This window comes from Colias eurytheme, chromosome 21 (assembly GCF_061535395.1).
Source record: "Colias eurytheme isolate Ceu_HAF_F1 chromosome 21, ilColEury1 Martin Lab GWU primary, whole genome shotgun sequence".
Lineage (NCBI taxonomy): Eukaryota > Metazoa > Arthropoda > Insecta > Lepidoptera > Pieridae > Colias > Colias eurytheme.
The window spans coordinates 6,595,417-6,622,539 of record NC_143000.1 but is presented as its reverse complement, the minus strand read 5'-3'; the positions used below and the strand labels follow the sequence as shown (position 1 = coordinate 6,622,539).

Genomic DNA, 27,123 nt, shown 5'->3' with positions numbered 1-27,123 from the left:
GAAATGGGAAAATATAAAATAAAATAAATCATCATTTCAACATTTTTATTAAGAAAACGGAAACAGTGAAAAAGTACATAACTGTAAATTGTAGTTGGTTACAGCATGGTTTAGGTATATAATTAAATCATTTACAGTTTAAAAACGTTGCTAAACTTTTACTCTGTTTTAATCAAAATAAAGATAATATAGTAACTTTGAAGGTAAACTCGTTTTTGCATTTTACGTACGTATAAAACAAATACTAGATACATATTATATTAGGTATAAATAAAGACTTCTTTATTCGATCATTAAATATTTTATACATAATAACTATATGAAACAGAGTAAAAATATAGAATCGGGAAAGTTAGGTGTAAATCAGTTAAATTATCCATATCGATATAAAATAAATGTTTGTCATCAATAATTGTCTCAATCCCTGAGTACATTAAAAATAACTAATTGGTGGTTAATGTATTTTAAATAGTGTATAAGTCACTCAGTAAGTATAGCTGTTTTGACACATAATTATTGATAGCAGAGAATGAGACGAACAAAAGTTTATTTCCGTTTAATTATTTTGTTTTATACATTTATACTTCGCCCATAGCTTTTCAAAGCGATATCACTCATTCTTACAAAGGGAATATAAATACATACATGAGCTCAAATTTTTCTATTTTTATACATTTTTTATAAACCTCTTTAACACAAATTATTTTAGATCTCAAGAAGTAGAGCATAATAAAAGAAAAAGCTTTGTTTTGAAACATGACATTAATTCCAAGCATTTTATAAAGAGCTGGCGAGGTATGCTTTCCTTCAATAGATACAATGAAGGTGCTTAAGATCCGGTTTCACCACTTGCTGATAAGGTTCCTGATATCGTATTTAACACTTTTTGACGTTAAATTTCTTAAATTATTTGTTGTTATTTTACTCGAGAGATAGTTAACCAGAACATATCCAGAAGTTGTGAAACCGGCAATATTTTTTTTGCTAAATGGTTGAATTTTTTTACAAATTACATAAAATTTAGCTAAATATGATACATTTTTAAGTACAAAATAATAACAAAACCAATACTATAAATTGACTATAGTCATTTATTTATTATATAAGATTTCTATCGATTTATATTTATAAAACAAAAAGTAACTTGTATTTCATACTTATTTAATATAGATAATTAATTTTGGTAATTTTTTGGAAGCAGTACCCGCCAGAGCTCTCGTAAAACTAGCCCTGAGACCTGTTCTACAATAACTAATACCGATCACTTAGTATGATAAAAATTAAAATAGTTTTCGCATATATCTATTTACATATTTTACAAGGAAAAGAAATAATAAATTATTTTATTTCTATACCTTTGATATGAGCTTCTGTTCATGAAATCAATGAAAACCATTAACAATATAAAAGCATAGTATGTTACACAAAGTGAGTTTATATTACAAATTAACAGAAATGTGTCTGTTTATAAAAACGAGGTCAACTCCAAACTCTCAAAGCCCTTACAAAAGTTACAAGAAAGTCTAGCATATACAAATGACTTAATAACTTCTTCAAAAATTAAGTGCATCTTTTCTTAGTCTTGTTTTTTTTTATATTTTTATTAAATGCTGGTCTACAAATGTAATAATGATACTTATATACACTGAATGTGTGTGTACTTGCTATATAAATTTAAAAGATCATGGTTCCAATTAATTTAGAAATATCCCATTAATATTACTAAAAATTGATTAAACACACAAGTACATCAACACATTAACGAAATAATGCAAATGTTACCATTCACAATAATTACGAGAACTCACAGACAACTTTTCTTACATTCAGTAAATTAAAAAAGCAAGTAACTCACGCAATGCCTATAATATTAAGAAAATTTTGATACAATGATGTTTGATTAATTTCATTAAATGACATCATGGAATATGAAAAAAAACGAAAAGAAGGACATTAATCAATAACTATATTAAATATCAGTTAATATCAAGAATTTAACACCCAAAAAAGAAAGGTAGTTTATCTCTCAACACATTTTAACAGCTCATATTATGTGAATATACAATTCAGATGTTTGTTGTATATACAGTTATTTTTTGAACTTGTATTAAATTCAGCTAGCCTTGTAATTAAAAATATTAGAATGATATGAATATGGATACTTTGTGTATTGCATTGTAAATATATATTGCAAAGTTATTCAATTTGTAAGATTTATGTGTGAGATTATGTCACACACGTTAGGGCCGATTTTTCATTAAAATGGTAGTTTTATACATTATTCAACGAATAAATTTTATCCAAGCATTGAAAAATCGGCCCTTAATCAAATAATTTTATTTATTAATCTTAGAGTATTTCAGTTCCCAAAGTTTTGACACAATTGAAAGTGTTCCCTGGAAATTCCTAGGGAGAAGTCATAGTTATATGTAAGCTCAAATTTTAAAATCGCTACAATGCACATTTAAATAAATTTGAGATGGATAGGGTTAAACATTAATTTTCGGGTATACTATTTATAAAATCAGCTCATCTTACGTTAAAATGGTTCTAAGAATGTGTTAGAAGTAAAATTCTTAATTATGTCTACACAGAAATACGAATGTATGAAATATATAATATAGTACGACAAGTTTTTATTACACACCCATTTATAACGACAAACTTGATATTAACCTTAGGATCGATAGGAAAGTAAAATCAAGATATGATGTACTTAAAGTCCTTTGCGAGACTTATTAATGACTGAGCTTTATTTACATAATTTCACATTTAGGTATTATTCTATGCTTACAATAGACATTAATAATTTATTTTACGACATATTAACACGATTTAATTACTAGACATACACTTTCGACTACATGAACAAATTTTTTAGCAATCAATAATATCTATACTTATAAAAATAATATGTTTCTGACAAACTGAAATATTTTCCGACTAGCTTTCAATCGATAAATAATTAACTAAACAGTAAAAAGTGTATTTAACAACTGAAAATTATTCTTCAAGTAGAACTGTAGACACATCTATTTTGTCAGGTTATAAATATATTCCAAATATATCTTATAGAAAATGAGAGGTAATGTTTAAACATTGAATCATTAAGATTAAAAAATTGAAAACATAGGCAGTATCTTTGCTTTTGATGTTTGAATTTCTGTATATAGCATAGGACAGGGATCTTGCATACTTTGTGTACAATTATTAATAAATTGGAATACTTGTCGCCTTAGGCTGCACAAACGTTACATTACATTTAAGCACAATGTAGTAAAATAACCATAATTTATTTTAATTATATGATGAGACCCACAACAAAAAGAAAACATTTTGTAGAAACATTAATTATACAGTAAAATTAATGTTTTAGGAATATTAGCAAACACAGTGGGAAATATAGTATAAATATGTAGTACATATTTGTGTGACAATAAAATGAACTCTTACAATTTAAAATGTGAATAAAACTTTTTGTATTATATAATATGTATCATATATAACACTATATAAACCAAACTTTAGTATAAAATAGTAAAACTTAAAAAATACATAACAAAATAAGATACAAGTAGCTAATATAGTTAGAGAGACCCTATATATAATTGTGATTATATAACAACACTCAAGCAAAATAAACAACATAAGCATGCTTTCAAATAAAACGAAAATGTCCATCAGGCATTTCTGCCTGTCCCATAAAAATTAACAATAACCCAGCACAATATGAGCTGAATTCAGCCATCGTAGAGGTTTAGCACCTGTTGCATTCCCTCCCAAGGCGACGCTTCTAGCCGAGATTTCAGTAGACACAGACAAGGAAATAATTAAATGCTCCAAATAAGCTCTAGGATCTCTAACACTTATTTACAAAGCGAAAAGGAAAGTATTCACAGCGACGCCACACTATGATATATTTTTGGATTAAAAGCGAAGTCGCAAACGTCGAGGCGCGGCGCGATCGCACGCAAGCGAAGCTCTTATTGCACAGAGGATCACTTCACTAGATACACTTTAGCCTTCCACACTGTACACTGTACTCGACACTTCGAAGCAGAACATTGACATGCGGCCGCGGCGCCACTGCGTACACTGCGTACGTACAATGCGCGCGTACTCTGCGCACGAACACTGCGTACGAATAGTTCAATCGCGTGTACACTACACTATAGTCTGTCGGGCTCGCGGCACTTGGCCGAGCGCTGCGTGGCTCAGGGCGCGGCTACTCGATGAAGTAGCGCACCTTGCCACCGCCGCATCGCACCACGTCCTCCCATGCTGGAATGTTTTTCAATTGATGAACATTTTTATAGTTTTTGTTTATAAACAAATACATATATTCTATCAACTTTTAACTATCATAGACTGTTAAAGTAAGTTAGTAAGGTGTTTTTTAATTCATAGAATTTTTAATTATATATTAATTCTAGTTTTTGGAAAAATAATAAGATATAATTTGTGCAGTTTTCATCACTATTATTAGTTAGTACTTTTATATATAGTTACTGGAGTCTTTATGTACATTCATATTTAAATATGTCGTAAACAATATGTGTGCACGCTCACCGGATCCAACATAGTCGATGATCTGGTGCAGATGCGCGGTGTCAGCGGGCGGGTCGGGCGGCACGTAGCGCAGCGGCCGGCAGCCCGCGCGCACGGCCAGCCCGCGCCCGGCCAGCCCGCGCCCCCGGCCCTCGGGCGCGTCGCGCACCAGGTCGCAGCGGCGCGCCCCACCGCTCAGCAGCTGCTCGTTGATGTCGAACCCGAACGTCACGCCGTCCATGTCCCGCGGCCGGGCCTCCGAGTCGAGCAGAATGACGGGCGGCCGCCGGTCCGCCACCACGTCCGGCGCGGGCATGTCGGCCGGCCGGCCCGCCTCCGGTCGCTCCTTCCGCTGAACGCGGGCCGCGGGCGGCGCGGCCGGTTTGTCGCGGGGCCGCCTCGCGCTCAGCGCCGGGTAATCGACGGCATCGGCGGCGACGGGCGGGGTGACTTTCGGGTTAGGCGGCGGCGGCTCCTGTTTCTGTTCGCCGTCGCCCTCCGCGTAGAAGTTGCACGACTCGATCAAGTCGGGGATGTTGTGCCGCGTGCGCGCGATGTCCGCGTACGAAGCGGTGGGCGCGGGCGGTGGCGGCGGGGGCGCGGGAGGCGCGGGGGGCGCGGACGCCGGCTTGGGGCGCGACTGCGGCGCGTCGGCGGGCAGCGAGTGCACCGAGTCCATGTCGTCGTTGGAGTCGGAGCGGTCGGAGGGCGGCGCGGAGGGCGCGGAGGGCGAGGCGCGGCGCGCGGGGCGCGGGCGCGGCGCGGGCGGCAGCTCGTCGGCGCGGCGGCGCGGCTTGCGGCGCTTGGTGACCGTCTGGAAGTCCGTGAGCTCGTCGTCGGGCAGCAGCAGCGCGGCGCGCGCGTCGTCGCCCCACGAGCGGCGCTCCGGCTTGGCGGGCGCGCCCTTGGCGGTGAGGTCCTCGAGCTTGGTGCGCGACAGCTCCTCGAGCGAGGAGGCGCGCGTGATCTTGGCGCCCTTGTCCTTGCGCCGCTCGGCGGAGCGCTTCTTGCCCTTGTCGTCGCAGTCGTCCTTGTGCTTGCGCCCCATCTTGTGAGCGCGGGCGCCGTCCGCGTTCGATTCGATAAAACGCAACACCTCGTTCAGGTCCTTGTTGCCCTGGTAACCGTCGATCTGGTGCGACTTGATGACGGTCTCGTTTTTCGACGACTTTTTCCTCCGCGGCTTCTTGTGTTGACTAGATCCGGATACGGGCGAACCGAATCCGTGTACCGCGTTGCCGTTTTCGTCTAGAGATTTCTGTAAACGGTAGTGCACAGTGAGTATAGGCACCTGAATGAAAAGGAAAAATTACCGTTAGTCGTTTTAGAATCGGGGGCGTCATTACAAATAGCTCATCGCGATGAAGACGACCGCAGCAATGTTTATTGCGTGAGTGACGTGTTACATTTTAATGTGCATTCTCGTGAACGGGCAGAAGCGTGTCGCATGAAGGAGGCAAGCTGTGGACGAAAGAACGGCGAACCGTCCCCGGGCCGCACGTACCTTGTAGTCGTCCGCGGACGAACAGGCGGTCGAGCCGTAGTTGGGCCGCGCGAGCGGCAGCCCGCTGAAGGTGGTCGTCGTTAACACGTTGCGGGGCTGTTGCTGAGTCAAAACAACACCGAATAAATATAGAACAAACATCAAACTACACATCGACAGTCGCAAGTAGGCTTAGCAAACTATACCTCACACCGTTTACACTGACAGCACATGTACGTGTCGGAATGCGGTACCTGTGCGGGCGGGTGGTAGCCCCAGTCCAGTTGCAGCGGCTGCACACCACACGACTGAGCGCCGGCCACAGACCGCTAAACCGAAACGCACTAGCGTTGTGCCACGCGTCTCGTGTACGCACTTTCCGCCACCTAATATGGGGTGGAGCCTACTCGACTAATTGAGGAACTATGTAAGTTCCAAGTGTATCAGTGAGCAAACCAAATTACATAAATCCTGGGAGTCGAACCCGGGAACTCCTACTCTTCTATTTTTGCTGTTGAAATAGTGATAAAAACTACAAAATAATAAAAAAGAAAATAACAAATGAATCCATGAATTGATCAAATAACTACTTTGAGAATGACCTAGATAAAATATGAGAAAATTAAGAATTATTTCGAAATCAAGTCGTTAAGATAGAAGAAGAATATTCATTATTCATGAGAACAGTCAAACAAAAAATAAATCAAAGCGCCCTTTGCGTAGTACATATTAGGTTTGGTGGTCTGTGGCCCAACTCACTTTTTATGGAATCGATCAAACGCCGCCATCAATAACATAACAGCTCCTATATCTTCGGAAATATCATGCTAGTAAGTGTGAATGTAATCGATTTGAGTTAATCAATGAATGTCATGAATGTGTACAAAGTATTAAAAAAGTTGTAAAATTATTTTATAAATTGTTAAAATACACCAAATAATTAATATGCAAAGTATTGAAAAGGTAAACGGTGTGAGTTATAGATCAACTACTGGCAAAGAAGATTGGAAATACAGCAGGAAGCCTAAATTACTAGAATTCACCTTCGGATCGACAGCGACCGTGGACTGTGTAGTGGACGTCGTGTTGCAACTTGCCACAACCTCCGGTGTTGTGATGCAACTAAATGGTATAGCAGAGTCAACCTGAAATTAACAAATGTTTCCTTAGTAACCTCTCTACAACGCGCGCCACTTAAAGCACACGGAAATACTAAAGCTCCTACCTTCTCTGTTTCGTTATTAGACACCCCTTTGTTGTTAATGCTTGTTTTCGAGGGATCGCTATACATAATTAATTCTAAAGCGTCCTTAATAGACGATCCATTCTTTACAGTGTTTGTTTCTTTTTGTTTCTTTCTATTTTTCTTCTTAGATTTCTTGGTTTGTTTGTCAATATGGTTACTTGTACTATCAGATTCATTATTTTTTAGTTCTGTTATAGTAGCGGTATTGTTATTTATGTTAAAAGCTGGTTGCATGAGATCATCGGGAAAGGTTAGAAAGACGTAGGAATTGTTTGGAAGTTCATCGAGCAATAATGGTTCGTTGTTTTCAGTTTTCAATTGAACCATAACATTATTTTCTAGAACTAAATAAGAGCTTTGCTCGTTACTAGTGATAGTTTGAACATTAACAGAATCCAATATTTCCACAGTATTATACTGGCTATCTAGAATGAAATTTTGTCTGTCTACTTGTATATCTTCATTGGTATCACTATGCGTATGCAGGGGTTCATTTTCCAAGTTTTCTTCATTAGGTTTTGGAATTTCTAAATTAGACTCTCTATCATTTTCAATGGCTTTATCTGGGCCCAATGTCACATCAGATACAACATTTTCATATATGTGACTATTTACTTGTAAGACTTCATTGGTATCGCCATGCTTATTCAGCGGCTCATTTTCCAAATTTTCCTTATTAAGTTTTGGGACTGTTTCAAAATCAGTCTCTTTATACTTTTCTACGGCTTTATCTGGGCTGTGGCCCACATCGGATAAAACATTTTCATTTATGTGACTATCTACTTGTAAGACTTCATTGATATCTCCTTGCGTATTCAGGGGTTTATTTTCCAAGTATTTTTCATTAGGTTTTGAGTATCTTTCTAAATCAGAGTCTTTATCATTTTCTACGAATTTATTTAGGCCGCATGTCACATCGGATACAACATTTTCATTTTTGTAACTATCTAATTGTGTGTCTTCATTGGTATCGCCATGCTTATTCAGCGGCTCATTTTCCAAATATTCCTTATTAAGTTTTGGGACTGTTTCAAAATTAGTCTCTTTTTCATTTTCTACGGATTTATCCGGGCCCAATGCCTGAACGGATACATCATTTTCATTAACGTGGATATCTATTTCTATATCTTTATTGAATTCGCCATGCTTTTTAAGCGGTTCATTCTCCACATATTCCTTATTAAGTTTTGGGATTGTTTCAAAATCAGTCTCTTTATCACTTTCTTCACACTTTTCTGGGCTCGATGCACGAACAGGTACATCAATTTCATTTATTTTCTGTTCTTTACTTCCACCTGCTTCATTTAATGCATCTTCTGAGTGAGGAGTAACACTTTCTATAATTATGTTTTTCGACGAGGATTTCTCTTGAGGTATCGCCTTAGATTCAGTTTCTATTTTCAGATTTTCTAATGGTTTAGGCTTGGCTATAGTCATAAGTCTAATATTTTTAGGGTTAACTATATTTGATAATTTTGGAGGAACTAAGTCATTACCCACCCTATCTCTATATATTTTTCTTAGACTAATATCACTTTCGTAACTATCACTTAATCTTAATACCCTGTTTTTGTTGTCTAGCATGTTTAATGGAATGCTATCAGATTTATCATAATGGTTAACATTCGATACACTACTCTGTTTAACAGTTTTGCCTTGTCTCTTTGAGTTATCAATGGCTCTATCTATAAATGTAGGACTACTATCAAAAATAACCGCTTCCGAAACATTCTTAATACTTTTATTATCTGAATACACCTCGAACTCGTTTTGTGCCGCATCAGTCTGTCGTTTACAATTATAGAATACGCGATCTTGAATCTGGGGCTGCGCATAATGCGCCAAGTTTTCGTACCACTGTTCGACAGTGTGCGTCCATCGCTCATGTTCTGTATCGGATTCGTATCCGACATGGTTGCGGTCGGAGCCGCGCGGTCCACTCGGTCCACCGGGTCCGGCCTGTGTGTCCGTATACCGGGCGATACCACCACTGTCGGGGGGACGGGCGTCGCGCGTGAAAACGTTCATCAGTTTGAGTTGGCTGTCGTACGGGCCGGCGGTGGCGGGGCGCGCGGGGTGTGCGGGCGAGGGCGCGGGGGCGCGGGGCGCGGGGGCGAGGGGCGCGGAGGAAGCGCGCTGGGGGCGCGGCGGGAGAGTGGTGGTACGCACCTGGTTGGACGCGGTGGTGGTGGTGACCGCGCGGCCCGAGCACACGCTGCCGCTGCCGATCTCGAGCGTCGCCCGTGCCGTGTACGTCATCGGGAACATTGGCTTACTCCGTCTGTGGACAACCAATGTCACGTCATTCATTTGAGAACGTATTTACGAATTAGATTATTGTAAAGTACTGTGATAGATGATACCGACAATATATGAATAGTTCAGAATTTTATTTAGTTACATGTTTTATTTCTTGTATCTAAAATGATTTATGAAAACTGTTTACTATTATATCACAATACGGTTAATTCAACCGTCATCTACCGTCAATTTGAAAGATCGATATCCGAAATAATTTTTAAGATATTTTTCAATCTATTTGCGTCCGTTTATGAATGCAGACTAAATGTGTAATGATCGCATTTTATTACATCTTATTACCGTTATAGTTTACATATTCGCAACTTAATTAACAGTTATAATTCATTTGAAGGACTTTAACCCAATAAAGGTTGGGTCACATTTTCATAATTTTCGCTGATAAAAGAAAATTATGCTTATTCGTACTTTACATTTAATTAATATGAACATTATTTTTCTTGTTCTAAAGATAATATTAAATTTAGGGTTACTTCATTATATTTTTAAACTTGGTTATATTTTTTCCTTGTTTTGCTTAAAACTTTTTTGTACAGAATTTAACAAATTAAAATTAAAAATTATTTGTCGTAAATTTTCTCAATACAGAAATATCAACATTCCTTACGTCCCAATTTCGCATGATCCCCAGTCTTACCTGGTAACTAGTTCAACGTCGGGCGGCGCGTTCGCATCGCTCGCGGACACGCGTCGCTCGGCGAGCGGCGGCGGGTTCACGCAGCGCACTGTGGCCAGGTAGCCGCCGCGGGTCGGCTCCTCGCTTAGCAGGAAAGCTGCAAATGTAGTGTGCTAATGAGGATACTGTCTCACATAAAATAATCTTTAATGTTCTATATACATATACAGGGTGTAATCGTTAAGTGTGCACAGGCGATTTTTCTGTAAGTATTACAGATAACAAAAAACTTTAAACTGATATCGAAAGTACTTAACCTAATGAGTAAAATGGCGGTAATAATTTTTTAAAAATAAATCGAGAAATATCAAAAAAATTATCTTTAAACCCTCCCATACATTAAGTATGAAATATGAATATCCCATATACATTTAATATGAAAGATTTTAGCTTTCCATTTCTTTTTTTGGTTTTCTGCTAACTTCGTAATAACTTCGCAAATTTGAAGTGACATTTTCCACGTTTTTCCTGACATTTTCACGCATTTTCCGGATATTTTCCGGGAATTTTCAGGACATTTTCCGGACATTGTCCAGGCATTTTCCAGGCATTTCCACGCATTTTCCGTACATTTTCACGCATTTTCCGGGTATTTTCCAGATATTTACCAGGCATTTTCCGGACATTTCCCTGACATAACCTGTAAATCCCTGGAAAATATCCGGAAAATGTTGGGACATGCGTGGCAAATGCCTGGAAGATCCCCGGAAAATGCCAGGGAAATGTCCGGAAAATTTCTGGAAAACATCCGGAAAATCCCCGGTATATGCTCGGAAAATCCCCTGAAAATGCCTGGTAAATTCCCGGAAAATAACCGCAAAATGCCTGGGAAATGCTCTGAAATGTCTGGAAAATATCCGGAAAATGCGTGGAAATTTCCGGAAAAACCGTGGAAAATCCCTGGAAAATATCCGGAAAATGAGTGAAAATGTCCGGAAAATATCCGGTAAATGCGTGAAAATGTCCGGAAAATGCGTGAAAATGTCCGGAAAAATCCGGAAAATGCCTGGAAATCCCCGGAAAATGCCTGAGAAATGTCTGGGAAATGCATGGAAAATCCCCGGAAAATGACAGGGAAATGCTCGGAAAATCCCCGGAAAATATCCGGAAAATGCGTGAAAATGTCCGGAAAATATATTTGCGAAGTATTTAAAGCAGAAAACCAAAAAAGAAAAAGAAAGCTAAAATCTTTCATATTAAATGTAAATGGGATATTCATATTATTTCATACTTAATGTATTTAAAGATAATTTTTTTGATATTTCTCAATTTATTTTTAAAAATTTATTACGGTCATTTTACTCATTAGGTTAAGTGTGCGTCCACACTGAATGCGCGGTGGCGGCGGCCTAGGCGGGCGCGACGAGCGGGCGCTCGCGGTGGCCACACCGACGCGCGAGCTCAAGTAGCGGTTCGACGTTTTTCGGGTGTTGCAAACTTTGGACAACTTGCTATTTTTACTGGACAGTCCGATTTTGAGATGAGATCATTATAGAAGTTGTACACGAAATAAATAAAACAGAGGAATAACGTGTGAATCTTATATGAAGAATTGAGATTATACCCTACAAAATTACTGTGGTGTATATAAGTGTTTTAGATTGAATCGCACTTATAAATAAAGAAGTTTCACTTCAACAATTAAGTATTTACCGCTATTTTACGAAAAACAATAAAGGAAATAATATAAGAAGTCGAGCGACAAGACCGAACTGGTTTGATACCCCCGCCGTCCGCGCATTGGGTCGCTTGCTGACTAGGCCCGTAGTGTGGCCAGAACGCGCGGATAGGAGAGTTTGAAAACTACGCGCGCTGGCTCGCTCATTACCGTCGCAGTAGGCTTCCGCCATAGTCATTTCAATGTGGACGCAAAGGCGCGTTTCATACGTTTGATATTTCGCGCCCGCCGTCGCATCCGCGCTAGGCTCGCAGTGTGGACCTGCACTAAGTACTTTCGATATCAGTTTAAAGCTTTTTGTTATCTGTAATACTTACGGAAAAATCGCCTGTGCACACTTAACGATTACACCCTGTATAGGTAGCTGATTTATAACTACTTATCGCGTACGAACGCAAGGCGTGCGCGCGGGAAGCTTATTCGTACTAAAAACATAATCCAGAACGCTGTTAGATGTTACCTGCTTGATTTGAACAACTTAAATTGGAGACAATAATCGTAATAATGCCACTGGATTAGAACAAGGAAAAGAAGTATAAAATAGTAATAATATAGTGGGATTTCATTAATTATAGTTTCCGCTGTTGTTTCGCAAAGGAAATACCTTTATAGTTTGTTACAGGAGCTAGAACAAGGAAAGGAGTATCCCCAAATACCATTTAAACATTCGCAATATTAGACACATCAAAGCACTTATCATTTTTTAACGGCAAAATCCTGCCTTGGTAAGCTATGGACAATGTACAGGAAACACATGTCCTGAAAACGACCAGCAGGCTGAGACGAATGTCAGAGAATAGAATAACGCCTTAGCGTTATTCTATTCCTTAGAATAGAAACTGCTATCGCTAACTATTGTCACAAATTTTGTTCGTAGTCGTCATCGTCGTTGGTAGGGTGAACAAATCCTAAGAAAAACATCATACGCTTATGTCAATTTGTATCGATAGCGTATTCTATTGCTTAGCGTTTTGACGTTTGTTTCGGCGCTCAGTACGCTTACACATATCCTGGTGGACAGAGGAAGCTGTAGAGCATTGTGGCAAGCTTACATGTATCGACGCCAGAGGGCAGGCTGCCGCCGTGGTGCGTGCGTGCGGACACGCTGCTGGCGCCGTGCGGGTGGTGCGGGCGGCGGCGCGGCGCCGGCTCGGCGGCCATCGCGGCCACCAGGTCCTGCAGGCTCGAGTGGTGCTCGCGGCGGCCGCCCTTGCGCCGCCCGCCGCGCGCGCCGCAGCTGCGCGCCGCCGCCTCGCACGCCTCCTCGTCCTGCTCCACCTCCTCCAGGAGCTCCTGTATCGGATGCGTATTTGTTAAGCTCGACATCCCTCGCACGAGCTTAACGTTTGATACGTATTGGCTTCTATAGTAGCGTTGTGAAGGGGAAAGATTCGTTTTTATGTTTGCTCGTTTATTTGCAATGGAATACTATTTCATGGGATTTTGGAAATATTTCCGCCAGTATAAAGGTGCATTGTTTGATGTTTCTAAGTGAGATATAGGTTTTGTTATTTTTATCCTAATCAATCTGGGTTTTTATGTAAAATTTTTGCTATCAAAGTTACGCTGTTTATCATATTCATCTTGTTTTCTCTGCCCAAATCATCCTGCTTTCAAGGCACTAAGAAAAAATTCAGCTCAAATTAGACAAACAGAATCTTCTTGTCTGTCTTTAAAAATTATCTATTAATTACATTTTAAGTATGTGTCTTTTTAAAACCAAAATATTCTACAAATGCACAAGTTATTATCAGTTGTCGGTTAATTTTATCTACCTACATACACTTAAAACTGTTTTTTCTAAGGAATGCTTGAAAATGCGTAATTTTTACGTGCAAATGTTCTCATCAATGCTTTCAATGGATATTTAGAATTATGTAACAAAACACGCGAGTATAAATTTACACTTATGTTATGACACAAATAACAATCGAATATAAACTGTATTGTAAGAATCAGGATTATTTAATTCTAATGATATCTTTATCACACATTAGTGAAATATGTAACATAAAATGTGGTGCTATGTTAGTCGTACCTTAAATAAACTGCTTTTCCCCTCCCGATCTTTGGGACACTTGTAGGTGATAGCCTCATCCAGCAAGGCACGCAACTGGCCGTCATCTAACGTCTCCACATGTTTATTCTGTAACCACACAAAATGCTTCATATAATCACTAACACCAAACAATATACATTTTTAACTGACATGTCAATAACGAGTTTTGCTCTAGATATAATTAAAAATAAACGCTTACTTATACGATTTCAAAGTATCGACTTTTATACTGCATAATCACTTTGTTTTATAAATTGTAACGATGACAGCTGTATAACAGTATTCGCAGCAAAGCTGCATCGTAATGAAATTCCACCAGTAGATACAAAACAATTTGAAAGTAACATTAGCTCAGCATTGATAAGATAACGACGTATCACAAAAACGCTCAAAGTAATTAGTCGTCTCTAACAGTTGTTTCTATCATTGGACTAGCTATTGAAAACCAATCGTAAAACGAAGGTTATGTAACGAGAATGGGTGTACTTCATTGAATTTCTAAGCGGCAAAAAACAAGGTAATTTAAATAAAATCAATGCGTGAGGAGGATATTCTTTCGAACACGCAAAGCGATCTTGGAACTTTTAAATATTCCGGTATCTATTTAGTGAATTAAATAATGTACATACAACCGGGTAACCGCATTTAATAATATATTATTAGTTAGTTACAAGTTCGTATGGGCAATATTAGATACACAATACTAAATGTATATTGCCGTGTTTGGCGATCGCTGGAACAAAAAGCAAATACGTAATGACATATCGCGTCAATTTTATCTCAGTAACCTCTGACCACGGTCACGGCCACTATTAAAATTTCGATCGCAACACTTAACTGACCTCTCGTACATTGATATTCGCCCCTCTCCAGTGTCCACACTGGGAAACTTACATAAAAGGAATTCAGAAATATTTCAAATAGATTGAAACATTTGAATTATAGTGTCTACATAGGTACAATTTCCCTGTTCAACTAATTGCGTTTTACACTCTCTGGGAGTGATCCATAAAATTAGTGTAATCTAGGCCAGAAGTCTTATATTAGGCACAGATAGTAATCAGAAAAACAAAGTCAATGTTTGCGATCACGTAATAAATTTCGTAACAATGTTTCGGTCTATTGGTCGCTGAATCATTAGTTCCAAGGCTACCTTGCACACTGGAGAGCATTTTTAGTGATTCGTTCATTTGTTGTCAGGGATATTTATCTATAAGTACAGAGCTGATAGGTCTCAATATGTAACACAGATGGAGCTTTTTCTGTAATGGATATAGCACAATTGATTATTATCCGCTTTTTATTTTGTAGTTTGTAAACATTGGTGATTCACACGTTAAATTTAACATGCCCGCTTTATTTTCGTATCTATATTACATAGCTTATATAATTGTCGGAAACCGCAGGGACACGCGAATTAGTATTTTCTATTTCTTCCGTCGCATATCCAAGAAAAGATTCGCTGATTTTATGCTGAAGGTAAACAATATGTCACGACATGAGGTACGAACAAATTAATCATGCAATGAATCTTCATTTTAGTTATACGTTATGACTAGTTATGCGAAATTACTAGTTCTGGTGATTCCTGGGATATTTATATTCAAATGCGTGGATAATGAATGACGATGAATTTCTTAGGAAATTAAAATCGATTGGCAATACAAAATATTTTACGTAAGGAATGTTATCTGTTTCGCAGTTTTACTGACAAAGCTTAAAAATAGCTTTTATGTATTTTATCTGTCCCTTATCTGAAATACATATTAATAAACCAACAAAACAGCAACATAATATATCTTTAGATTTATCCATAGAGCATAGAACTTTCCCATTAACAATATGTAAGAATATGTAGAATAATGGAATTATGTTCCAAGCTGTTACTTATACGATCCAACCTAAAAACATTTTAAAATAATATTTTACCTGAGCTATATTTACGAATCCACGTACGGACCAAACCACAAAATTTCAAACTGAGAACAGTAGCGCAGGGCTAGTCTCATAGATATCAAATTTCGATTCATTGTATCTTTTAACAAAGGTAGCAATGTGTTAAATTTCACTAGAGTACGTTAACAAATACGACCTCCCGCAAATTCTGTATTATAAAAATGAAAATATGTTGCAATGTAATTAATTTCGTACGTACGCGACGTTCAAATTAATACAAGAACTTTATGAAACCACGTTTTACAAGAAACCTACATAGGTACTCTTAATTAAAATTTAAATCACAAGTACAAAGACCTATGAAGTGTAGTGCGGGCCCAGATTATAAAAAAAAATTAAGACACAAATGTAGAACAAGTTTTCAAGACTTCCTTTCTGCAGTCGAGTGAAAAGTGAATAATACTGGGAGATTGCATTAAAAATAGTTGACACAGAAACTGATCCCACAGAAACATAATAATATATAAGTATGAATATAAATGAACGTTAAAATTCACAATTTAAAGTCTGAACTTTTCGATTGTTACCCTGATAAAAGTCGAGATGTTGGATAAAACCGTTTTATATTTAAAGCTATTCAAACATAATATTTTTTAATTAGCGTCTGCCTCATTAGGACAACGAAATTCGAATGCCGAAATTTTTAAATCTAAATTGCACAGATGAGCGATTTTTTATTTCTTTCTTTGTTAATTAGACCGAAAAAGGAAGTAAACCACTACGAAAAAAATATTAATTGACTGTATATCCTAAGCTTAAATAAATATTTAATATAATTTAATAATTAACCCATTAATAAATGTTATTTGCCAAAACAAGTCTAAATAATGACAACTTAATCCTAATAGCGCGATGAATTACCTAGTAATTTTGAAGAAATCGAAGAACGATAAAAACACAGCGACATTCGGAAAAATAAAACTACAGAACAATAACTGTATCTCGTTTGTCGTAATTAATCAGAAAGCTTGATAGCATTAGCGTGTCTAAAATCGCTTGTCAACAACGGATCGTGTGAACAGCCTTAGCAAGAAACCGAGACAGTGTGTCAGCGTTCCGCGGTGACGTGGACCGGAGCCAAAATGTAACGTTATTTACGAGGAACACCGTCTCGATATTGCATAGCTACGTCTTTTATACGGGAAATTAGCAGGAGTCGATTGATCGCCGATATACGTTTTACGTGGTGACAAATGACAGTCGGGTACCTTGAATATGTGAGCAGTAGAAGCTTCGAGGGCTATTAGCTTCAGATGTAGAGTGTAGACGCGTAAAGTGGTTTGTGTTGTATTTATATTTTTTTACTGTCCAATCTTATTCCCGTATTGACAAACTTGGGCTCAGTACAAGTGTAAAGAGGCTATGCCAGATTTTTATATATGTATTAATTGTATTGCTTATGAAAAACAAAACACCATCATTATTTACGTTCAGTCATTGCTCAAGGCCATCCCTATTTGTTTTCCTAACATCATAACATGTATGCATTAAAATTTATCTATCTTTTTTTAAGCTTAAAAATACATGCTTATAAACTTTTGTATAACCTTCGAACCCAGAAAAAATAACAAGTTTAGTCATTCACTATAGACACAGTTACAAACAGCATTACGCTAACTATTTAGACTAAACTTAACTAGAGAGATAATTTTGTTCATATCGGGGAATTTTCATGGAATTACAGATATTTTGAGACGTTTTATAATTACGACCAATACATACGTATTTCTATACAAAAAAGTATTTGACTTTATGGCATTCATTGGTACATCCGCCAGACTTATGGCTGTGCTTGTGCCCAGCGACAAGTCAGAGGACAAATCCGCGAAGACATAATAAACGAGGCAGTAGGTGCATTGTATTGTAAAGGATATTATATTTACAAACAATATCTTTAACAGTAACGCAAACTTTCTTTTTTTAATTATAATTTAAGAAATCGTGCTAATTTAACATACTTACGCTTCTGAATTGTGCAGATATTTATCAGCACAGAAATTAATAATATAAATAATTGCACTCTCACTGCATTTGTCTTGAAGCTTTTGCATAAAATCCAATATTGAAAAACGAAATAACTTAATAATTTTTACATATTTGACTACGATTGGATAAGTTATCATGCACGTAATACCTATACAAACAAAGTAACATAATACTTTATGTACAACAATAGCAAAAAAGGAAACTAGTTTATAGATTCCTAGTAGATTACTAAATCGTTCCACTGTATTATCCATAATTGTCGCAATAAAATAGCAGAAAACTTGAAAACAACCAACAACATTACCCTACCGGTGTTATTTTATGTACTACTAGCGGTCCGCCCCGGCTTCGCCCGTGGTACATGTTTACGTTTTCTCTACATAAGAACCATCCTCGTACTTCAAGGAATATAATAAAAAAAGAATTATCGAAATCGGTTCAGCCGTTCTCGAGTTATGCGCTTACCAACACATTTTGCAATTCATTTTTATATATATAAGATATTTAGTTCCAATTAAAAAAAAATATGTCAGCAACTTAGTGCCCTCACGTGTCGTGTCTAGACGTTACCAATAATTTTGGTAACGAACGAAAGTATGGTTTAATTAATATGAAAAATATTGTTTATAACTAATTAATTCGGGTAACATATAAAATATCCAAATTTCAAAAAGTCAAATACCTTAACGATGCGCTAGATATTTTTACGATAACCTGCAATGTTGAATGTTTGCCAAGAATCGGTTTTGTGAATCCACTATACTCGGTGGCCTCTGCGGAAATCTTGTGCAGAGTAAAGCCAGGTAAAATGCAATTCCAGGTTGGCTGTGTTACCGGCCGCCTTGCCTGTTAATCCCGTCACGTTTTTATCAAACAATGGGACCATTTTAAAGTACATACATATATGCAATATGTATCATCGTTTTGAGCGTCAAATCGGAATCTTATCGGAATTTCATCTTTTTCCTCATAAAATCGATATCTTTAATTTATATTTCACCGGAACTTAAATTCAATAAAAAAATTGTCGATTGGCGTTTCTACACACAAGCTTTTAATCAAAAATCAAAATATGCGCTAAGATGTGCTATCAATATTTTTATCCAATCGATATTAATATTAAAAAGAGGAATTTACACTTCTATTTTTGGGTGTTGTAACGAATAATCACAAAAATTATTGTATAGATTTAATGAATAGTTTTAAGATTAGAAAAACGACAAAAATATGCCTATTTTTTATAACGGGTCAATCGAGCGAAGTCGGAACAAGCAGCTAGTAATAATAAATAGTAAAAAAAAATGATTTTTTTATCATTATCAGAGCTATTTTTTATTAGTGACATCTGATATGTTTGTATGTAATCTACACTATTCTATACTAATACTAGCGGTCCGCCCCGGCTTCGCCCGTGGTACATATGAAAAATAGATGTTGGCCGATTCTCAGACTTACCCGATATGCACAGAAAATTTCATGAGAATCGGTCCACCCGTTCGGAGGAGTATGCAGACTAACATTGTGACACGAGAATTTTATATATAAGATTAGACAGCTGAAGAGTTTTTTGTTTGAAATAGAAATAGAAAGTGTTTTATTTGCCACCAATTACAAAAATATAAATCTTAATAATCTAACACAGAACAGAAAAAAAAAAATATACATATATAGCAATGGTGGCAAAAAGGACTCCCCGTCAGCAAAGCAGCAAACATTAATTAAAATGTATTGCTGCACTGATTTTCAGTTTGTTTGAACACACTTATCTCAGGAACTACTGGTCCAATTTGAAAAATTCTTTCGTTGTTAGATAGCCCATTTATCGAGGAAGGTTTAGGCTATATATCATCACCCTAAGACCAACAGGAGCGGACTAATCTGGGTGAAACCGCGCGGCACAGCTAGAATATCATAATTGACTAATTTAACTCGTTTTTGAGCTAAGTTAAACAGACAATTCATTTGAAACTACATATTATTATAATATGTACAATTATCAAGGATTGGTAACAACACAATAATTTCATGAGTTTATCTTATTATATCATATTTATTTTTATTATTATAGTTATTTAATTCAAAAATAACAGTAGGTACATGTTAGATAATAAATTACAGCTTAGGGGAAATAAAGTCAGACGTAAAAGAAAAATAGGCATTATAGTCCATTGAATAAAAAGTTCTAGAGTGCGTGAGTTAGTAACGTAAGATGTTTCTTCGGAAACATGTCAAGAGTCCCTAGGTAATAAACATACTAAAACCCCGGGCCACTAGGAGGAGCCCCGGAGTGTGGGGAGGGGGAAAATGGGTCCATTTTTTCATTTTTCGCTTAAATCTCAAAAACGGTACATGTTAGAGAAAAACTTTTAAGGAAAAGTTGAAAGGCCATAAAATTATCTACAAGTTGTACCTGAATCATTTTTTCCTATATCCTACCGTTTCTCAGTTATACGCAGTAAAACATGATTTTGGCTCAAACAATTTCCACATCCATCGATCAAAAAATATTTCTTTCTTCCAAAAAACTCAAAAGTGCAACTTGTGACCGGTACTGATAGATTGCTCTTAATTAGGTCTATAATTGGTAAAATAAACACATTCCTCCATGGAAGCCTTTAGGAGGAATCGATTGTCAAAATATTATATTAGGGCAGTTTGAGTTACTGAACTTGATCTTTTTATTTTTTTCTTCCAAAAAACTCAAAAGTGCAACTTGTGACCGGTACAGATAGATTGCTCATAATTAGGTCTATCATTGCTAAAAATACCAGATTCCACCACGGAGGCGTTTACGGGGAATTGAATTTTATCAGGGTAGTTACGATACTTGAACTTTTTATTTTTTTTCTCCAAAAAAACTCAAAAGTGCAACTTGTGACCGATACTGATAGATTGCTCTTAATAAGGTCTATAATTAGTAAAATAAACACATTCCTCCATGGAAGCCTTTAGGAGGAATCGATTTTCAAAATACTATATTAGGGTAGTTTGAGTTACTGAACTTGATCTTTTTATTTTTTTCTTCCAAAAAACTCAAAAGTGCAACTTGTGACTGGTACTGTTAGATTGCTCTTAATTAGGTCTATAATTGGTAAAATAAACACATTCCTCCATGGAAGCCTTTAGGAGGAATCGATTGTCAAAATACTATATTAGGGTAGTTTGAGTTACTGAACTTGATCTTTTTATTTTTTTCTTCCAAAAAACTCAAAAGTGCAACTTGTGACCGGTACAGATAGATTGCTCATAATTAGGTCTATCATTGATAAAAATACTAGATTCCACCATGGAGGCGTTTACGGGGAATTGAATTTTATTAGGGTAGATACGATACTTGAACTTTTTATTTTTTTTCTTCCAAAAAAACTCAAAAGTGCAACTTGTGACCGGTACCGATAGATTGCTCATAATTAGGTCTATCATTGATAAAAAAACCAGATTCCACCATGGAGGCCTTTAGGAGGTATTGAATTTTATTAGGGTAGTTACGATACATGAACTTTTTAACTAACTACCCTAATAAAATTCAATTCCCCGTAAACGCCTCCATGGTGGAATCTGGTATTTTTATCAATGATAGACCTAATTATGAGCAATCTATCTGTACCGGTCACAAGTTGCACTTTTGAGCTTTTTGGAAGAAAAAAAATAAAAAGTTCATGTATCGTAACTACCCTGATAAAATTCAATTCCCCGTAAACGCCTCCGTGGTGGAATCTGGTATTTTTAGCAATGATAGACCTAATTATGAGCAATCTATCTGTACCGGTCACAAGTTACACTTTTGAGTTTTTTGGAAGAAAAAAATAAAAAGATCAAGTTCAGTAACTCAAACTGCCCTAATATAATATTTTGACAATCGATTCCTCCTAAAGGCTTCCATGGAGGAATGTGTTTATTTTACCAATTATAGAACTAATTAAGAGCAATCTATCAGTACTGGTCACAAGTTGCACATTTGAGTTTTTTGGAAGAAAGAAATATTTTTTGATCGATTGATGTTGAAATTGTTTGAGCCAAAATCATGTTTTACTGCGTATAACTCAGAAACGGTAGGATATAGGAAAAAATGATTCAGGTACAACTTGTAGATAATTTTATGGCCTTTCAATTTTTCCTTGAAAGTTTTTCTCTAACATGTACCGTTTTTGAGATTTAAGTGAAAAATGAAAAAATGGACCCATTTCCCCCCTCCCCCCACTCCGGGGCTCCTCCTAGTGGCCCGGGGTTTTAGTATGTTTATTACCTAGGGACTCTTGACATGTTTCCGAAGAAACATCTTACGTTACTAACTCACGCACTCTAGACCCCCCTTGGAGGGACTCATTCAATGGACTATTATTCAACTGGAAGGTACCAAGATAAATTGGTTATTGGGAAATAGGTAATTTTCTATAAAAATCTTTAAATCAAATTTATGGAATTTGATTGTAAAATCGTTTTGTATTCAGATACATATTGGGCACAAATTTTTAGGCCCTTCAGATAACATTGGGACACTGCTTTATTTAAATGGGAATACATGTATGGTACATTATTTGACAAAGGCATAGTACACAATTTTATGAATATGTATGTTGGTTACAAATTAGTTTTTCTCTAATATAATGTTAGAAAGCTTTATCATTATCAAGCAATAACACCAGACCACAACATACTTCTACCATATTCAAACTTTTGTTTTAATAATTGTTAAAATATATTTTAAACTAGCTTTCCGCCCGCGGCATCGCCCGCGTTTTCAAAGAAAATCCCGTTCCCGTAGGATTTCCGGGATAAAACCTATCCTATGTCCTTTCTCGGGTATCAAAATATCTCCATACCAAATTTCATGAAAATTGGTTCAGTAGTTTAGGCGTGATTGAGTAACAGACAGACAGACAGAGTTACTTTCGCATTTATAATACATATTAGTATGGATGATTACAAATAGAAATAGTCATTATTTCGCATGTGCTGTGAAAACCATTAACAATATATATACACTTAAAATTATGTTCTACATATTATAGTCATGAGTAATGAAGTAAAAAAAATTCTGTGATGGAACTACCAAGGAAGCAACTATATCAGTTATTGTTAAAAAAATGTATTTATGATGGATGAAATAGTGGTGAAATTGGTATCAGGATATTAATCTTGAAAATTGCACTGTAAGTCATAACTTATATGCAGGCATAAAAATTCTCATAAGAAAAATGTTGCAAACACCGTAAACTACCAAACTGGTTCAAATGAAATTTGAGAAAAGGAATAGTATGGTTTTTGCTTTATTTTGAAATTCATATAAAGAAGAAACATTTGTGGACTTTTGAAAAAAAAATTCTGTCGAAGATCTATGTAGCAAACCACTAACTAGTTGTGACGGTTGTTAAATCAACATTCTGCCTAGTCATTGAATTGAATGTCGTCATTCAGTTAATGCGCTAGTGATTCAATCAAAATATGTTGATGGCGACATATGGATTGTTTAACGTTTACCACCCCACCGGTACTATTGCAAAAATGCATACAAAGTCATGTAGGCTTACATATAAACAAAAATAAAACTTAATATTATTTACTTTACACATGCATTAGTTGCATATATAGTATGAAACCTTATATCATTTCTTTTCTTGCCATATACAGGAAATTATATATATTACAAAGATACATACTGCAATATGAATGATAACTAATTATTAACATAAAATACTAATAATGTATGTGAAAGAATAGCATGTTCAGTATTCTTTTACCCAAGTGTTACATGATTTGTTTAAGTTATTGCTCTTCCCATGGACGTATAAAAAAAGACGGACGCCGTATTACGAACAAACAACGTGAAGCCACCATAGTAAGCTAGCGATCGTGTAAAGACAATAAACACGCACACACTCTCACCATAGTAAGCTAGTCGGCCGCCATTACGTCGTGAACTACCGACTGATTAACTGCGTCACTGTTTCACAAAAAATATTTAAAATGCCGTCTTGCGTGGTTAAATGGTGTCGCAACAGAACAATTTTAAATAACAAAACACAAGGGATTACATTCCACAGGGAAGCAAGTTATTTCTTTTATGTTTTAATGACAAAATTATTACGGCAAAATTTATAGAAAAAAATACAGCCGCCATTGACATCAACACAGCTGTTGCCATGGCAACATGGCACACACACAAGGATGTTTCGCCGCCATTACTAGGCTTCACTCAATGTTTAGGCGATATACCGTCCGTCTTTTTTTATACGTCCATGGCTCTTCCTTATTCCTATTTTTAATGGTCATCATATCTCCAAATTTCGTATCAATAATTAACCATGATAATAATCACATTATTCACAGTAAAACGAAATCATTTTTCATGATTAACTATAAAATATAAATATATCACCATTTCCTCAAGACATTTCGCATAAAAGGCTGTTTGTACCCATGTAACTTTCTTTTTTGCAGTTTTTGTTATTATCAGGAAAGTATTATAAAGAAAAGGATAAATTAAAGGTTGTGCTTAATTACTTTTATCTATCAGTCATTGGGACAGAATTATCTACCAGAGAGGGGTATGGGAGGTATGTTTTTTACTGGTCAATGAAATACAAATAATCTATTATATAAAAATAAGTCGGGTTTCCCTTCCTGACGCTATAAATCCAGAATGCACGAACCGATTTCCACGGTTTTGCATTTGTTGGAAAGGTTTCAGACTCCGTGAGGTTTATAGCAAAGAAAAGGTGTATTTGGTGGCGAAACGGAGTTCGCCGGGTTTGCTAGTCTACTAATAATTTGACACTGATAAAACAATAAATATGCGTAACAAAAAGAAGATGGAGTAACTTTCTATAGTAATTTTCCGATTTTCAAAAATTCATAACTAAAAACTAAGTTTCCTCAGAGTGAAATTTCAGATTTAGGTTTCATAGGACAGTAGCTAACCACAAAAAAAATTACGACTCAACTCCACGCCCATAATGTACAATTATTCCCAAATATTGTCAAATATGAATATTGGTTTGAGACATTACCTAACCTAAGGATATAATTGAATATTTTATTTTATTTTTACTTTAAATTTACATCTAAGTGTCCTAAAACTTGTCAATCTAATACCATTGAGATATACATATGGAGACGACACCGCCTACATCACTTATGTTCCGCTCAACATACGCCATATGGCGTAACTGCACGCCCATTTTTTTTTTGTTTTAAAGTGAAACGCATCAAATATGCCTTCGTTTGTGTTACGATATTGCACAAATAATACGGAAAAGTGCAAAGGAATAACTTTCATCGGCTCTAAGTTTTAAAAATTATTATCTACCTAACTAGATAATAATTTTTAAAACTTAGAGCAAAAAAATGGCACACAGATTTTGTTTGTGGTGTCTCCTCCATACGTAGTAATATGATCTCAATGTCTAATACACATATTTTTTTGTTTTAGAATAAATTGACTGACACATTTAAAAACAGGATGTTTGTAATGAACTATGTTTTATTTTAGGTAAGAGACATAAAATAACTCATTAAGGATATGACTAGCTGAATATGAATTCCTTTTTTATCAGCCAATTTTAATGACAATTCACTGATGAAGGGACATGTAATAGTCACAATTATTTTAATCTACTTACAAGAATATCTGACTTAATTTAATTATAGGTCAAGAATCAGCTGTGATAAGCTTTTTTGTTTGGTTTATACATGTACACAGTACAAGACAAATAAAATTATTTTTATAAAGATTGAAGAATTTCTTTTAGAAAAATAACTTTTTATATTTATGTTAGAACCTAGACATTTTGTTATCGCCGTTCGTTGATGAAGTTAAGGTTCTGTTGAGGAAGGAATCTAGTTAAATATTTTTCAGAATTGTATTTAAACTAATATTTATAAAACGTTTGACAAAATAAAACTATCCAGAGCTATTTACAGACATTCGAAAAAATAATAGGCAAAGAAGTGAACTCACCTCCACATCATTGTTGGTTACTGCAGACTTTTGGTCGGAAATGGTGGGCTGTTCTTTCGTGTGATTATACTGAACTTTCGAATCGTCACTGGAAATGCTAACGACACTTTTATCAGGGGCTTTGGGTTCCTTATCATACTCCGGTGAAGGAGCCATCTTGAAGGAAGAGCAGACAGATGACACAAGTCTTATGACTTTTTAACACTAAAATCACTTTTCGTCGTTAATTTACTTGTGATTTATGATATAATCATTTTAAAATGTGTCTACCTAAGTTCACCTACAGTCCCAATGTCTTTAAAATGGGAATCCATCATATTTGATGAATTCTAAATAACATTTTCACAAATATAACTATTTTATTTCTAGATTTTTGGATGACTTGACTTTGAGTCCCTGACGCCCTCACGTGGTGAAAAATAGAAGCTTTTATTTTTCTTTCGATTCGATTTTTTCAGCCAACAACACCAAGCAACCAAGAAAGCTATAAAATCTAAGTATAAAATATTTTTATTGGTGTGAATTGGGTGTGGGTGTGAAAGTGAAATTATATTTTTAAAGTGAAACTTTTATTACATCGTCTCAAACTTTTTGGTCTGTGTAGTGCATGTCGCGTGTATCGCCGACCGACACGCGACATGCACTACACAAAGCAGTGTTCGGAACCGTTCGAACAGTTTCACTTTTACCGTGGTTTCATAAAACCACACAACATTTTTTTTTTTGCTAAATATAAAATTTTCAAATGTTTTTAAAACGAACGGTCTACGAAGTACCTAACCAAAGAAAAAAATACTTTTTGTATTATCAAATCAATTAAAATATATTATTTAAATCATTTTGCGATTAAGATTTAGGGCATATTCAGAAAGAAAACTGGAATTTTGGAAACCAAAGGGAATACAAATACTATGCTAGAAACTTATAAGCGCTTACCGGCGCTTGTCAGCGCTGGTTTGTTCTACACAAAGGAAGCAGATTGAAGTAATGATAAACACAGACGCAGTATAGTGTAAACAAGGAACTGCTGTATTATGCTAGGCGTCCATTACAGACGGATCGGGGCGGGTCGCATCGCAACGGGCCGTCTCGTCGTAATGGACGCGCTGTTTGCTCCTGCGTCCACCTGTACGGGGCGCGGCGGACCGCCTAGGCGGATTTTATCTAACAGACGCTCGCCGCTCACATCCGCCTGCCTGCGTCCACTAGACG

General features: G+C 36.4%; 1 protein-coding gene across 2 annotated transcripts; it reads right to left on the bottom strand.

The window, feature by feature from the left end:
- Nucleotides 1-31: 31 nt before the first annotated feature.
- On the bottom strand, nucleotides 32-26,912 carry LOC149899215 (uncharacterized). 2 transcript variants are annotated; one of them, XM_090114079.1, is made up of 10 exons: nucleotides 26,848-26,912; nucleotides 25,912-26,395; nucleotides 13,989-14,096; nucleotides 13,003-13,243; nucleotides 10,234-10,369; nucleotides 9,447-9,558; nucleotides 7,075-7,176; nucleotides 6,053-6,148; nucleotides 4,570-5,839; nucleotides 32-4,281 (listed from the first exon to the last, which is right to left on the bottom strand). In XM_090114079.1, exons 2-10 carry the CDS (start codon nucleotides 26,065-26,067, stop codon nucleotides 4,226-4,228), a joined length of 2,277 nt encoding a protein of 758 aa, XP_089970205.1. In that variant the 5' UTR covers nucleotides 26,068-26,395; nucleotides 26,848-26,912; the 3' UTR covers nucleotides 32-4,225. The 2 variants fall into 2 exon arrangements, with proteins under 2 accessions (XP_089970205.1, XP_089970204.1); XM_090114078.1 differs by having other exon boundaries at nucleotides 6,053-6,154; nucleotides 26,848-26,866.
- Between the last annotated feature and the right edge of the window lie 211 nt (nucleotides 26,913-27,123).